Raw genomic sequence first — 15,501 nt, forward strand, 5'->3', positions numbered from 1 at the left:
GGGACAGCCCTATTAGGTTGCCACATTATAGAAAGGATGTGGAGACTAAGAATTATATTCTGCACTCTGTATTTTCCCTCTATTGTATCTAACGTGCTTGAGTTTGATATGGGGAACATTTTTCCTGCATCTAGCCTGTCCAACCCCTTAAGAATTTTATATGGATCTATAAAGATCCCCTCTCAATCCTTCTAAATTCCAGTGAATATAAGCCCAGTCGACCCATTCTTTGTGCTCATGCCATGCACATGCAAAACAGCGGGATGGAATTTACTAAAACTTCCATTTGAAAGTTTAACTTTTTTAATTTAAAATATTTTTCCAGTACAGAACTATAATTTTTACAGTCTACAGATACGCTTACATAACTAGAATATTCCCTTTGAGTAATAATGACTATATTGTACGGTGAGTGACAGAATCTCACCACATTTGTGCTTTCTTATCCAACAGTCCTTTCAAATCCTTCTCTTGCATTGACAATGAGTTCAAAATGACAATAAAACTCTGCAAAGTGGTTACTGATGGCTGTAAGTGCATCCCACTGAGCAGTTTGTATAGGAAAGTACTGCAGATGCTGGTTTAAATCGAAGGTAGACACAAAATGCAGGACGGGCAGCATCAAACGCTACTTGCCCCACTGAGCAGTTTGTTCATCGTGACCATTTTAATCCAGTCTGTCACAGTTGCAGCAGCGACCTCTGGTGGTTACAACTTCATATTGCATTGTCTTTACAATAACTCGTTACTGATTCTTGATTACAAATCATTAGCTTGATACAGCATTTAACTAATCATTTCGACCAGGCTTCAATACATTTTAACGTAATGACAAATAATACCTCTGGACGTGATAGGATGTGCCAGAAGCAAAGCTGGACAATAAAATAAACATCGATCTAAAAATCCTTGAATGTTATTTACTGCGTTTCATACATGTTAAAACATCTCTATATGCTTACAAAATCTGCAAATAATTTGCATATCATTACCTAGGTGTAATTTCAAAAGCACTTCTTCAGATTTGTAATCGTTTTTAAGAGAAATGAAACAATGAATGAAGCATTTAACTTTTTATTGATGAGTTGGCATTGTAATACATGGGCTCAGGTTAGACAAATATTATGTAATGCCTTAAATTGGGAAATTTAATCAAAATGCATTGTCATATGTCATTAGTTTTAAAAGTTCCACAACAATAAGTTAACCTATTGATAATCTATTCTTTGTTTTGAAAAACATCACAGATTTGACCCTACGCGAGTGCCTTTAAAGTTATACACTTTAATATTTTTCATTGCATTGTAGAAAAACTGTGCGTCATAAAATAGTATTAGTATGAATATCTAAAGCTATCAAATGTACATCATTAGTTTTAATTCCCACCTCATGCCATATAATTTGATTTTGTCCCTTATTTACTTTTGTTAAAGACTAAAAAATACACATATATGCAAAGCAAACCTTGTTTTACTTTTCGGAAATATCAGTGCGGCCAATTTAGACTGAAATAAAAACCCATTAAAGTTCTTGCTGATTTATAAAACCTTAAAGCTGCCAGTGGTTTCATCATATTGCATGATTTGAAGGAACATTTTCTGAGAGAGTATCATCGAACTATTCACATTAGTAAAAAGAATACAAAGCTATTTGTTTATAGTTTGGCAGAAAATATGAAGAGAATTTGGCCGCAATGTAATCAGCCGGGATCTAAACCTGACTGTGGATATGCTGATTCAACTGAACCAGTTACTCATCAACACCAACAGCAGGAGGAAGTCCAACATTGTCTTGCCAAGTTTCCACATAATACAAGGGAGCCAGTAATACTGTGGCTCCTCCTTCCCTCTCCAGCTAGTGGAGACATTCTGATATTCACAATGGGCTTCTCTTTACTGGTGGTGCAATATATCATAAATAATTTGGCAAACATTACCACCAGATGATTTGAACAATCATTTCTGTTGGCCCACACATGCTTCCAAATACAGAGGCGACACAATATCCCTGAAACATATCCCGGTTTTAGCAGGTCAATGTTGTTAACCCCTTGCTGACAGGTCTGCATACAGTGGCGGACTGGCCAGGGTGTCAGCTTGCCCAATGACAAGTTGGCTCGTGATGAAGTGTGCCCCCTATAACAAGTGGGCCCCCTTTGTCTCCTGGCAACCAATATTTTTAGACCCAGTCCGCCACTGTCTGCATATATTATTTTTCAGAAAGAAGAGAAAAAAAATAATTGGCATCTCTTAAAAATATTCCAGAGCATTATGAAATTGCACTTAAATGTGAATGAATACACCCATATTGCACCCTGTACGATTCCACATCAACACATGTTGGTGGTTTTAGTTAGGATGTGATGTTCCACCAATTAAAAATCAGTGAAATTTGTGCCCTTAAAACAATGACTTAAGAGAGAGCACCTCAATAAGTAAAAATGTCATAACATTTATTTGAACAGATAGAATATTGTCTGTCTGAAGGTTTTAGGCAGAGTCAACGCTGAAGTTAGTCAGATTATGCTATTGTTCACATTAATTCTGCTCTGTCATTCTGACAAACAAGTTTCATCAGCCCTTGTTATGTATTGTTTAAACAAAAGTGTACATAAGTGAGAGGAGTGAATTCAACATTGTATGCATATATCTTACCACTGAGTATTCCCTGCTATAGATTTTCTTTCATGAAGTTTTGTTCACAATTATTCAAACTTATCTATGTAAACCGACTGGTCTAAATGGTCTTTGCATGTGCTTTGCGAGTAGTACACAGAGACTCTACAGAGGAGCAGTGATTTGATAACGTACACATATAAACTGTAAAGTCAGATGGAAATGAAAGATGTTATTGGGAATTGCCACCGCAAGTGGTGAGGTGTTGACCTTATGTTGGGAGTTATGGTGTGGATTCTCTGACATAATGGGGAAGCTGGAAAGGGGACGGAGAAGATTTACAAGGATGTTGCCTGGACTCGAGGAGTCTAAGCTATAGGAAGAGGACTCTATTCCTTGGAGTGCAGGAGATTGAGAGGTGATCCTCTAGTGGTGTATAAAATCATGGGTGGAATAGATGGGGTAGATGCAGAGTCTCTTGCCCAGAGTAGGGGAATCGAGCACTAGAGGACATAGATTTAAGGTGAAGGAGAAAAAACTTGAATAGGAATCTGTGGGGTATGTTTTTCACACAGAGGGTAGTGGGTGTATGGAACGAGCTGCCAAAGGAGGCAGTTGAGGCATGGACTATCATGACGTTTAAGAAATAGTTAGATAGCTACATGGATAGGACAGGTTTGGAGGGATATCTGGCCAAACATAGGCAGATGGGACTAGCGTAGGTGGGACATGTGTGGGCAAGTTGGGTTTGAAGGGCCTGTTTACACAATGTATCACTCTATGACTCTAAGTTGTACACCCAGGATGAGGATCTAAGAGGCTGGTCTCCCCCACCTCCAAAAAATGCAACATACCAAAAAATAAATATGTTTCACCAGTGCATAGGAGAAGTGCTGGCTCGAAGGGCCGAATGGCCTACTCCTGCACCTATTGTCTAATCCAATGTCTTCTATGGCTATGTCTTCCATCATCTAGCAACATCCTAGCATTAAGGCCTCGTTTCCAGGGTCGGACCCACATTGTTCCCAGATGTATACAAGAAATTGAGTGTTACATTGGTATTAGATTTATGTTGCATGGTAAGAGATGTTACTGCTAATCATCCACATTCTTGTGCATAGGCAAGGAAATAAGTAATTAGGTTTGGAAGTGTCAATTTAGTCCAGCGACTGGTTTTAAAACTTCAACTTAATATTGTGGTGTGTAAAAACCACAGACTATACAATTGACTTTGCAGGTTAACATGCTGTAATTTGAGCAGTGCAGGCATGGTATTATAGCATAAGCAGCTTCCGTTATAAGTGTAAACATAAAATAAATTGCAATGTAAATATAAAAGTAAGCTGCCATATATTGCGTTAAAATAGGAGGTGAAGTACACCTGATCTAAAGGTTTCCTGCTATCCAGCCTTTATTTGGCTGTAACGAACAGAAGAACCTGCATCCCGATGCTCAGTCAAGCAAGACCCCTGTAAGATGAGATCAAAATCAGCAATAATATTTGGTGGGTTTGTTTTTAAAAAATGGAGGGGACCAAAAATATCAGGTGACACAGCATCCATCCAACTAGTACTGCTGCCTGACAGCTCTAGAGGTGTGGGTTCAATCCCGACTTTGGGTGTTGTCGGTATGGAGTTTGTTTTCTTCCCCATGTGATGGCATAGGTTTCCTCTTGATGCTTCAGAATTCTCCCTCATCCTAATGATGTTCTGGGAAATGAATTGGCACCTAGGCTGTAACTCCGAACACAGGTCAGTCGGGGGAGAGCAATTGGGTGTGGGTTGAGCTTGATGTATATTTGACACAGAATAAGATGGGAATGGGAGTGATGGGAATATTCTGAGGACGGGCATAGACTCAAAGGGACAAATGGCAACTTCATGTCTTGAAAAAACATGAAAAAGAAATGTGAACAAAAGTGAGAATCCCTCTTTTGTAAATAAACATTTCATGTCATCTAAACGATATGCATTTCTTCGTGTCCACCATTCTCATTGGAGAGAAAGTCGCCACCAGTTCAATTATTTAGCAAGAAGCATTTTTAACCATGACGTTTGGTGTTAAAATGATTTAACACTTATGTGCCCAAAGTGCAGAGCTGTAGAACAAGCTACATGAAGAATCACATAGAGAGCAATACAGCACAGAAACAGGCTCTTTGGCCCAACTTGCCAGCACCGACCAACATGACCTATCTACACCAGTCCCACCTGCCTGCTTAGAGGCCCATATCCTTCTAAACCTGTCCTATCCATGTACCTATCCAAATGTTTCTGAGACTTTGTGATAGTCCCTGCCTCAAGTAACTCCTCTAGCAGCTCGTTCCATACGCCCACCACCCGTTGTGTGAAAATGTTACCCCTCAGGTTCCTATTAAGTCGTGGAGTTCACAACCTCATTGTCAAATTCGAGGAACCAGGTCTGTACTGTTCCTTATGCACATGTATCCTCAACTTTAGCAAGAAACACCTCCTCCCCGCTGAGCCTACGCACAAGATACGCCTCCTCCCCGCTGAGCCTATGCACAAGGGACACATTAAGACTGTGTGTTCAGACCCCTGCTCTACTTTCTCTGTGTCCGTCATTGTGTAGCAGCTCTTTAAATAGGCCAACGATGCAAATAACAGGTAACGATGAGGCAGGACATGGGCACTGGGAGAGTCTAGGACTAGAGGTCACAGCCCCAGAATTAAAGGACATTCTTTTAGGAAGAAGATGAGGAGAACTTTCTTTAGTCAGAGGGTGGTGAATCTGTGGAATTCTTTGCCACAGAAGGCTGTGGAGGCCAAGTCAGTGGATATTTTTTAAGATAGATAGATTCTTGTTTAGTACGGGTGTCAGGGGTTATGGGGAGCAAGCAGGTGAATGGGGTTAGGAGGGAGAGATAGATCAGCCATGATTGAATGGTGGAGTAAACGGTGGGCTGAATGGCCTAATTCTGCTCCTATCACTCAGGATCTTATGATCTAGTTGAATATCTCAAATATACATAGTTGAATCTAGATTGCCAGAACAACAATTTTGCTCTCAATGCTAGCAAGACCTATTGCTAACTTGAGGAAGGGAAAGCTGAAAGACAATGCACCAGTATTTGTCGGCAGGACAGTGTTGGAGAGAGTCAACAGCTTCATGTTCCTGGGTGTGAACATCCCTGGCGAGCTCTCCATTACAAATTAATGGAGTCACAACAATATTCTAGATAGACACAAAATGCTGGAGTAACTTAGCGAGACAGGCATCATCTCTGGAGAGAAGGAATGGGTGACGTTTTGGGTCGAGACCCTTCTTCAGACATCAGCAGTTCCTACCGACGCATATCAATGACTACTTCTTCAGAGGTGTGAGGAGATTTGGTATCTCACCAATACTCTATTGAACCTCAGCTATAGTAGAGAACATACTGACCGGTCGTATCATGGCCTTATTTGAAAATTCATATGCTCAAGAACGGAGGAGGCTTAATAAAAAATAACACTGCTGGGTGATGGTTCATCCCATACTGAACCCTCACCATTTAAGTCGTCTACAGGAAGCACACCACACTACCCGGGCCATGCACTCTTCTTGCTGCTATCAAATAGGTTATACAGGAGCCCGTGAATCATTCCCTCCACGCTCAGGAACAGCTTCTTCCCTTCAACCATCAGGTTTTTGAACAACCCAGTAAAACCTTAACCACAATCTTCCTCAACCACCTCAACTCTACCGAACCACCACAGACTTTGTACAGCTGTGGTTGCTCCAAGTACTTTGGGTTTTGCACTATCATTGTCTGGTTTACTTAGAATAACGGACACTTTATTGTATATTGAGTATTGTTATTGCATCTAATATACCTGTAAGGCTGCAGCAAGTAAGAATTTCATTTTTCTTATCCGGTGCAAATGACAAAAGCATTCATGAATCTCTTCAAATTAGTGATAGGACAGGTTGCGTCGAAAGGGATACACTTTTATCTTAAAGACTTCCTTTCAAACCAGATTTGTAACACCAAAACTCTTAATATGCACACAGGTGCTTCAGCAAGGCTTTCTAATTATAATTATATTTTTACTAACTAATTAGCCTTTTTTTTCCATAACTTTTGAATTTAATCTATTGCATATACACAGTTACAAATTAAGGTACATAATCTCTTTGGAAAAGCTTCTATATCCTTCATTGTAATATTCATAATGTTAAATTACACTCAGAATTATTTTAATAAAGATTTTTACATTTTAGACAGATATTGCATTTTTTCTGTTGACCTCACGGAGTATCCAGTGTAAGTATGTTGAGCACTTTGTAGATTGTACAACAGTACAATGTTACTACTTTGTCACATTGTTCGGTTAAAAACTCTTTGCATTTAAAACAATGAAAATAACTTTAATATGAATTCATTTAAAACACCCTTCTTTTTCATTTGGTGCATTTCTATTCCCTTGAAAAATTACTTGGCAGCAAGAATTTTCAACACACCTTTCAAATTATTCAAAAGATTTAGTACTGAGTCTAAAGTAATAAAAACTAACCATTCAAATGTTGCGAATTTGAATGTCCAGAATTAAACCCAGTTGTATAATTAAATATACATCTGGACTTTTCTTTAAAGAAAAACAGAAATCTTTTAGTAAGACACTTGGCAAGAGATACCTGAAATAATGATTGTTGATAGTAGCAATGTTTCAGTTTAAGCTTCAATCTTATTCATGAAAGTAATGATGAGACAATACAAGTGCGGTCCTAAAGGGCATCACAGAGTGCACACAAAAAAAAAATGATCATTAGAAAAATGTTAAAATGTGAATACTCTGAGCATTATTTTTTTTATTTATTTCTCACAATTCAATAGAAAATAAACTTCCATAAAGAACCGATTTTCCGGGACAGTCAAGGGATTCTTCACGTGCAATCCAAACGAAAATGGTTCTTGCTATGGAAAATATCCTTTTCCGAAACATTTGCTTATTGGAGTACGTTGCCATTCCACAAACTATTGCTTTGATGCTTGGTGAAGACATGATCGTCATTTGTTAAGACCAGATAATAAAACAGTGCCCTTAGTGAAGGATAAACTGGGTTTGTCAGTGATTCAGGGTGAGAATCTCTAATACAAGTCCCTGTATATTTCTTGCAGGAGTGGATGGAGACTCATTTCTGCCTCCGTTTTTCTGATTGTGTGCAGAAGCTGCACATGCTCAGTAACAATCTGTCTGAGATCAGTCATTTTCTGAAGCAATTTTGCAAATAACTGCGGTGTATCTGGGTGGTTCATCTTCAGCTGAAAAGCAAGTGCTTGTAAGATGCTGTCTTGCAAATCTTCTATTGGTTTTACATTTAGCAATCCAGGCCGATCTAGAGGAAGGTAGAGTTTCATATTCAAATTATAATATTCACAGCTTGCATTTGTTATCTTTTAACAAATTGCTTCATGGAAACATCAAAGGAACACATCGAATAAAACAGTCACATAAGGAACATTAAGACAGATGATTAATAAAATGTTTAAATGGGAAGAAAAAGTGTAGGGGGCGGGGGAGACAGAAATGCAGAAGAAATAAAATCCATAACTTTAGAGCAGAGTCTGAAGTGAAAACCTGAAGTGTATTCCTTGAAGCTGTTACATAGAACTTACAAACAGCCCTTGAACAGGCTGCCCAGCCCACAATGTCCGTGCTGAACATGAGGTCAAATTAAACTAAGCTTCACTGACTGCACATGATCCATATCCCTCCAGTTCCTGTATGTTGCTGAGGAACACCTTCAGCTCTTTAGTTCCACCAAGATGCAGCACCGAATGCCACAGGAGATCCCTTTTCCCCATGGCTAGCAAACTGTACAACCCCTCCCCCTTCTGTCATGGTGTAGACTGCCTCCCCTACCCCCCCCCCCCCCCCCCCACCCCCCCCCCCCCCCCCCCCCCCCCCCCCCCCCCCCCCCCCCCCCCCCCCCACTCCACACAATCTTTGCACATCCCCATCCTTCCTTCTTTCCACTCATCACTTTCATTTGATGTTTCATGTATCATGTGTTTTATAACTGTTGGCAGATCTATTTCCCTTCTGGGATAAATAATGTTATATCGTATTGCAAATCCACGTGATAGAAGGGTTCATCCAGGATTTGAACCCGGATCCTTCACACCCAAATCGAGAATAATACCCCTAGACTAACTATCTACCTTATCTTCAAAGTTTATATAATCAGTTCCATTTCAAAAGACAATTCTCAAAAAAAATGGCACTTGTCTTATGATTTTAACATTTTCTTTGATTGGGGGGATGGGGCGGAAATGTATCTTTTGTTGAATGATGTGAAGACATATTATTTCCACTAGTGGGAGAGTCTAGGACCGGAGGTCGTAGCAACAGAATTAAAGGACGTTCCATCAGGAAGGAGATGAGGAGGAATTTCTTTAGTCAGAGGGTGGTGAATCTGTGTAAGGGGTCAATGGATATTTTTAAGGCAGAGATAGATAGATTCTTGATTAGTACGGATCTCAGGGGTTATGGGGAGAAGGCAGGGGATCTTATAATGCATGTGCAAAACTCCAAATCTGAAGCTTGATTCACTGATGTAGCTATTCTTAAAATTGTGCAGGAGAGTAGGGGAGATTTGGTCCACATGCTAAATGTACCAAAACATAGAAAGGACATGGGGCAGTTTGTGGCATACAAATAACATCTGCTTTTGTAATTAACAGATAATCTCCTGAAAATACAAAATGATTGAACGATAGGGGAAATAACTTCAACGAAACACAGTGGGGATATGATTTCCTGGACTTAGTTCTAAACCAACATAAAATGGGAAGACATTGTCATTTTATGCTTGTTTAGAACTAAAATGACAATGTTTTATCAATTAAAGTACAGTTCAATACCCTGCTCTGTACGTGGGAACAAGAATGAATGATACGGAGCAACTTACTCAACCATTCATTTAAATTATGCCTGAGTGCTAGATTAATCCGTTTACCAGTGCTACAAATTCCTTCATACCTCTATACAACAGAAGTCCATCAATCTTCGTTATAATTTTTTCAGTTCAGGTTTTCCGGGTGAAGAATTCAGGGATTTGTATTTTATTTTGTGTGGAAACAGTAACGACAATGAGAAACATTTACAGGTTCATGAGGAGTAATTTAAAATGTACGAATCACCCTTCAAACGTTCTCATTGTTGTTATTTGTGGAGCTGCTTGCCATAGAGATCATTAAATCTACCTTCTAAGATTCATGATATGAGGCCACATTCCCACACCACATGTCATTGAAGTTTGTTTGGAACTTTCTGAGACAAAATACATTGTAACTGCAAACTATCCAGTAGGTCAACCTATTGACCCTGGGTGGCACGGTGGCACAGCGGTAGAGTGGCTGCCTTACAGCGCCAGCAGACCCTGGTTCAATCCTGACTACGGGTGCTGTCTGTATGGAGTTTGTACATTCTCCCCATGATTGTATGGGATCAATGAGATCTTCGGTTTCCTCCCACATTACAAAGATGTACAGGTTTGTAGGTAAATTGGCGTGATATAAGTGTAAATTGTCCCTAGTGTGTGTAGGATAGGGGGTCGGTGCGGACTCGGAGGGCTGAAGGGCCTGTTTCTGCGCTGTATCTCTAAACTAAACTATTTGAGAGCTGCCAAATTGGGAGTCTTGATGAGAGTAATGATTGGCTCATCTTCCTTGAAGTTCTTGCTCCCCACCATAATCATATAATCATGAAGAGACATGTCTCTAAGAAATATATTTTAAGATTGCGGCAATACTTCAAAATGCCTCAACAAGAGTCCCATTCAACAAGAAACTATTTATATTTATATGGGTTCTCTTTAAAATATTCCATGTTATCCCAAGTAGATATTAGCTGATAAAAACCAGCTTCATGATGCTGATGAAATTGAGAGTTTAAAGTGCAAGTCCCACTGGAAAGATGGTGCTAGCCAATGCTGAAACATTTTACAGGACACTTTTGTTCAGAGTATTTAGTCATTAGCTAGTCTTTAAAGGTCTGCATCTTTACAGGGAAAAGATTAACAAATTGAAAATACCATTGCCTCAGCAAATCCACTGCATTTTCCACAGATTTTTTTGTTTTTTAAATGCTGAATTTCTTGAAAAAAAAATGTAGTGATTCATGAGAATTTTCAGCATTTTGTCATTAGAAATTGAAATCATTCATCTCTGTTCAGTATTTGTACCAATACAGGTTACGACAGGACTGAGAACTGTTCGTAACCTAAATGGCTCGTAGGTCAGAAATGAATAATGTAGTGGATCAGGATTTATGGGGAGAAGGCAGGAGAATGGGGTAAGGAGGGAGAGATAGATCAGCCATGATGGAATGGTGGAGTAGACTTGATGGGCCAAATGGCCTGATTTGGCTCCTATCACTTATGACTTTATGACTGTATGATCACAGAGACCGACCGCTATGAGGTGAGAGCGAGCAGGCACAGCAGGAGCAGCTGCAGCCAGCCACAATGACTCAGTGATTGTTGTATCTTCGGCGGGTGGAGGCGAGGGGAAAGGGGACACGGGAATGCACCATTGCCATTTGGCAGAAGATGTCTGTTGCCCCGCAGTAGCTGGCAAATCCATCCTGCCGATCTCCCAAACACTCGTTTACATCTATGAGCTGTAGATAAGGCAGGCATTTGTACCCTGGGATATCTGTGGTGGATAGACACGGAATGCTGGAGTAACTCAGCGGGACAGGCAGCATCTCTGGTGAGAAGGAACGGGATTCCAGAGATGCTGCCTGTCCCGCTGAGTTACTCCAGCATTTTGTGTCTATCTTCGATTTAAACCAGTATCTATCTACAGTTCCTTCCTACACACTATCTGTGGTGGATCAGGGTGCAAGCGACTTACACATACCTGTTGCCATTCCTGGATTACATTGCTTTTGCACACTATAATCAGAATAATTTAATGTGATTGCATTTAAATTGCATTTAAACTGAGCCCTAAGCAAAGGCTTAGCTCAATATGTTTTAATTATCCAAGCATATACAAGATCGTGATTTCTCCGATTCTGTGTGAATAGCTAATCTTCAGACAAGATTATTTGCATCTCTTAGCTCTACACAATGTCTCCAAAATAATGAAAATAAGTAAACAATCCTTGCTGGGAATGAATGTTACAAGCTGCTTAGATCTTTCCAGATACACCTTTACAGATGTATTGACAAATTCTATAATGCTGCTCTTCATATTAATTTTGAATACAAAATTAAAAATCAAAACCAAATGCAACCATCAAAGCACTATCACGCCTTTATGAAGAAATGGCCCATCACATGAAAGCAGAGATCATATAACATTCATAATACTTTCAGTATTCATTTCAGCAATCTGGGCGGCACAGTGGCGCAGTGGTGCCGTACAGCGCCAGAGACTCGTGTTCAATACTGACTATGGGCGCTGTCTGTACAGACTTTGTACGTTCTCCCTGTGACCGCATTGGTTTTACACGAGTGCTCCGGTTTCTTCCCACACTCCAAAGACGTACAGGATTGTAGGTTAAATGGCTTAGTGTAAATGGACAAATTGTCTCCAGTAGGTGTAGTGTCGTGGTGATGTGCGGGGGTCGCTGGTCGACAGGGCCTGTTTCCGCGCTGTATCTCTAAATATAGTGAACATACTCGTGGAAGGTCCTAGGAATTCAGAGAATACCACGAGTTTGATTTCATTTTAGCTCGGGAGAGCTCTTGGGTAAACTCGCATGGTGGGACAGGCCCTTTAAGTTCCATGTGCTGTTCCTTGGCCAACCTCTCTAGCTGATCCTCTTCCTTTTGTAAACGTACAGATGGCCTTCTTCCTTGTACGCTACACCACCAATCTTGGTGTCAACTGCAGATTTACTGCATTGTTATCCAAATCATTCATGTTGAAGATAAACAACAGTGGACGCAGCACAGGGCCTTGCAGTAAGTACATCACTGGTCACAGACCTCCATTCGGAAAAGCAATGCTCACTGCCACCCTTGCTCTGAAGCCCTGCTGCTGAGCACATTGTAAATCCAGGTGGCTAGCGCACCCTGGATCCCCTGTGATCCAACCTTCCAGACTAGTCTACCATGTGGGACCTTGTCAAAGGCTTTGCTAAAGTCCATATAGACATCCTCTGCCCTTACGTCATCAATTCTCTGGATGTCTTCAGAAAACTCTCTCCCATTGGTGAAGCATAATTTAGAGTCTTTAGACTTTGGAGATGCAGCGTGGAAATAGGCCCTTCGGCCCAAGTCCACGCCGACCAGCGATCACCCCATATACTATCCTACTTGTTAGGAACAATTTACAATTTTACTGAAGTCAATTAACCTACAGACCTGTACGTCTTTGGAGTGTGGGAGTAAACCGGAGCACCCGGGGAAAACCCACGTGGTCACAGGGAGATCGTACAAACTCCACACAGACAGCACCCGCAGTCGGGATCGAACCTGGGTCACTGGCCCTGTAAGGAAGCAGCTCTACCACAAGGCCCACTTCTCATGCACAAAGCTGTGCGGGCTATCTCTAATGAACCCTTGTTTTCCCACAAATGCTGTCCTTGACAATCCCCTCCAGTAACAGACATTAGTTCCCTGGCTTGACGTTAGAGCTCCACTTAAATACATTTACATCAGCCTCTCTCAGTCCTCCAGTTCTTCCCCCGTGGCTAAAGATGATGCAAACATCTATGCCGGGGGGGGGGCCCAAGCAATATATTTTCGAGCTTCCAACAATGTCCATGGATACACTAGGCCAGGCCCAGGCTATTCATCCATCTTAATATTCTTTAAGGCTGTTAGCGCCTCTTCTTTTGTAACTGGATGTGGTCCAACACATCACTACTCATTTCCTTCAATTCCTTGTCATCTTTTCACCTCGGTAAAACACCTGGCATATCCCCTGCAGCCCCAACATGTGGATGTCTATGTTGATGATTAAGGGCACCTATGTTCTCCCTGGTTATCCCTTTGCTCGATACATGATACATGCAGAATCTATGAGGATGTTCCTTTATCTGGTCTGCCAGATCAATGTTATGTTCCCTTCTTGCCCTCCTAATTTCCCTCTTGTGTAGCCCACCATTTCCTACACCCCTCATTATGTATGAACCGTGTTGCCCATAAATAGCACGTAAATGCCTCCTGTGTTTCTGACTGGAATTTTAATATCCCTCGTTGGCCCCAAGTGTCCCCAAACCTTGCCAGCCTTGCCCTTCACTCTAACGAGAACATACTGTCCCCCTAACTTCCCAATTTCACTTTTAATACCCTTTAACATGTCACGGTTCAAGTAGAATATATATGCAAAAGAAAATATTTACACTCGATTAGTCTGAAATATTCAAGCAATCAGCTGAACTGTGAATCAATTTCCTTCCTGGGATAAATAAAGTTCTCTCGTATACTATCGTATCGCACTGTGAAATAATGCTGGTCCAATATAATTGTGGCATTAATAACTTTTAGGGAGAAGTCGAGGTGGCAGAGCATTCCTGTTAATAGAGGCGTCAGAGAATATAATGGACAGATTGAATAATATAATCTCATCTTCTTTGGCAGCAATCTGCTTGGAAATAAACTGCACTTCAAATCATGAATTATTCCAAATAGAAAATGTAATACATCTGCTACACCACCTCGAGGAATAATTATCGCTAACAGGCCAAGTGGAGATATTGCTCCCTCAATGTCCCTCGTGCTTGAACAGCCAACACTTATTCCCAGGGCTTACCTGTGGACAATGGCCAGAAAGGCGACTAATGTAGCAGAACTGTATACCAGCAGGGATTCAAAGCCTCCAGAAGAGGAGGAGAGAAAAGTGGTGATAGGAGAGACTTTAGCAAAATATGATGTGAAGAGAAATTTTTCGACACAATGAGAAGTAGAATTTCTTACCTCCACTGAGTATGACCACAGCAATAAATATCGCAATGTCAGAGTCATCTAGGCCCAAACCATTGAACTTCACGGCAAATTCAAATTTAGGCTCCATGATGTTGCAGAAGGGTTTCCTTAAGCTCTTTAAAAATTCCCTGGTCATGAAACCCTGGCCTGCAGCAATCAGCAGGCCATCTTTATTCATCAGGGAAGCCAGCATGCTGAATATCACTTCATGCACACCGTATTTGAGAAGGGTTACTTGATCGTTTAGGTCGAGATTTACGAATCCCGGGATAGATTTAGCAAATTCAGTGATTTCCCTCACCGCCTCCACGGAACGGAATTGGCAACGTTGGAAAATTCGTATCTCTACCTCTGCGTTCTGCTGGTGGAGCGGCGTTTGCTTGAATGTGATGCGTTCCTCTCCCACCTTCAATGAATTCATGTCGAAAATAACAAAAGGCTGCAACGGGAAAAAGCGAGTGCAACTCGGGTTAGTGACGTTCACCGTATCTTCATTCACCGAACACCAACAGCAGTTATGTGTAGGAAAGGGCCACAGATGCTGGTTTCAACCGAAGGTGGACACAAAATGCTGGAGTAACTCAGCCAGTCAGACAGCATCTCTGGAGAAAAGGAATACGTGATGTCCCGGGTCGGGACCCTACTTCATATAGCTATAATAATAATAATAATAATAATAATAATAATAATACATTTTATTTATGGGCGCCTTTCAAGAGTCTCAAGAGCACCTTAGAAAAATTTAGCAGGTAGAGGAAAAACATGTAAGTGGAATGAAATAAATAGTAGAGACATGACTAGTACACAAAGTAAAGACAGAATTCAATTCAAAACACAATATGAGGCAATTAATGCACAGATGAAAAGGGAGGGGGACGTGGGGCTAAGGATAGGCAGAGGTGAAGAGATGGGTCTTGAGGCGGGACTGGAAGATGGTGAGGGACACAGAATTGCGGATCAGTTGGGGGAGGGAGTTCCAGAGCCTGGGAGCTGCCCT

The 15,501-nt window shown here is 41.0% G+C and overlaps 1 protein-coding gene across 2 annotated transcripts in view; it reads right to left on the reverse strand.

Annotated features, from left to right (window-relative positions):
* Positions 1–306: 306 nt before the first annotated feature.
* Positions 307–15,501, reverse strand: part of pparg (peroxisome proliferator-activated receptor gamma) — a 116,398-nt gene continuing 101,203 nt past the window's right edge. The window contains exons 6-7 of one of the 2 annotated variants that reach the window (XM_055648226.1): positions 14,496–14,943; positions 307–7,955 (exon numbers count right to left, since the gene is read on the reverse strand). In XM_055648226.1, coding sequence (XP_055504201.1) covers positions 7,708–7,955; positions 14,496–14,943 — 696 coding nt within the window. In that variant the 3' untranslated portion in view covers positions 307–7,707. The remainder of the gene's footprint in view (positions 7,956–14,495; positions 14,944–15,501) is intronic. The other variant, XM_055648227.1, reaches the window with a different exon arrangement.

This window comes from Leucoraja erinacea, chromosome 16, assembly GCF_028641065.1.
Source record: "Leucoraja erinacea ecotype New England chromosome 16, Leri_hhj_1, whole genome shotgun sequence".
NCBI lineage: Eukaryota > Metazoa > Chordata > Chondrichthyes > Rajiformes > Rajidae > Leucoraja > Leucoraja erinaceus.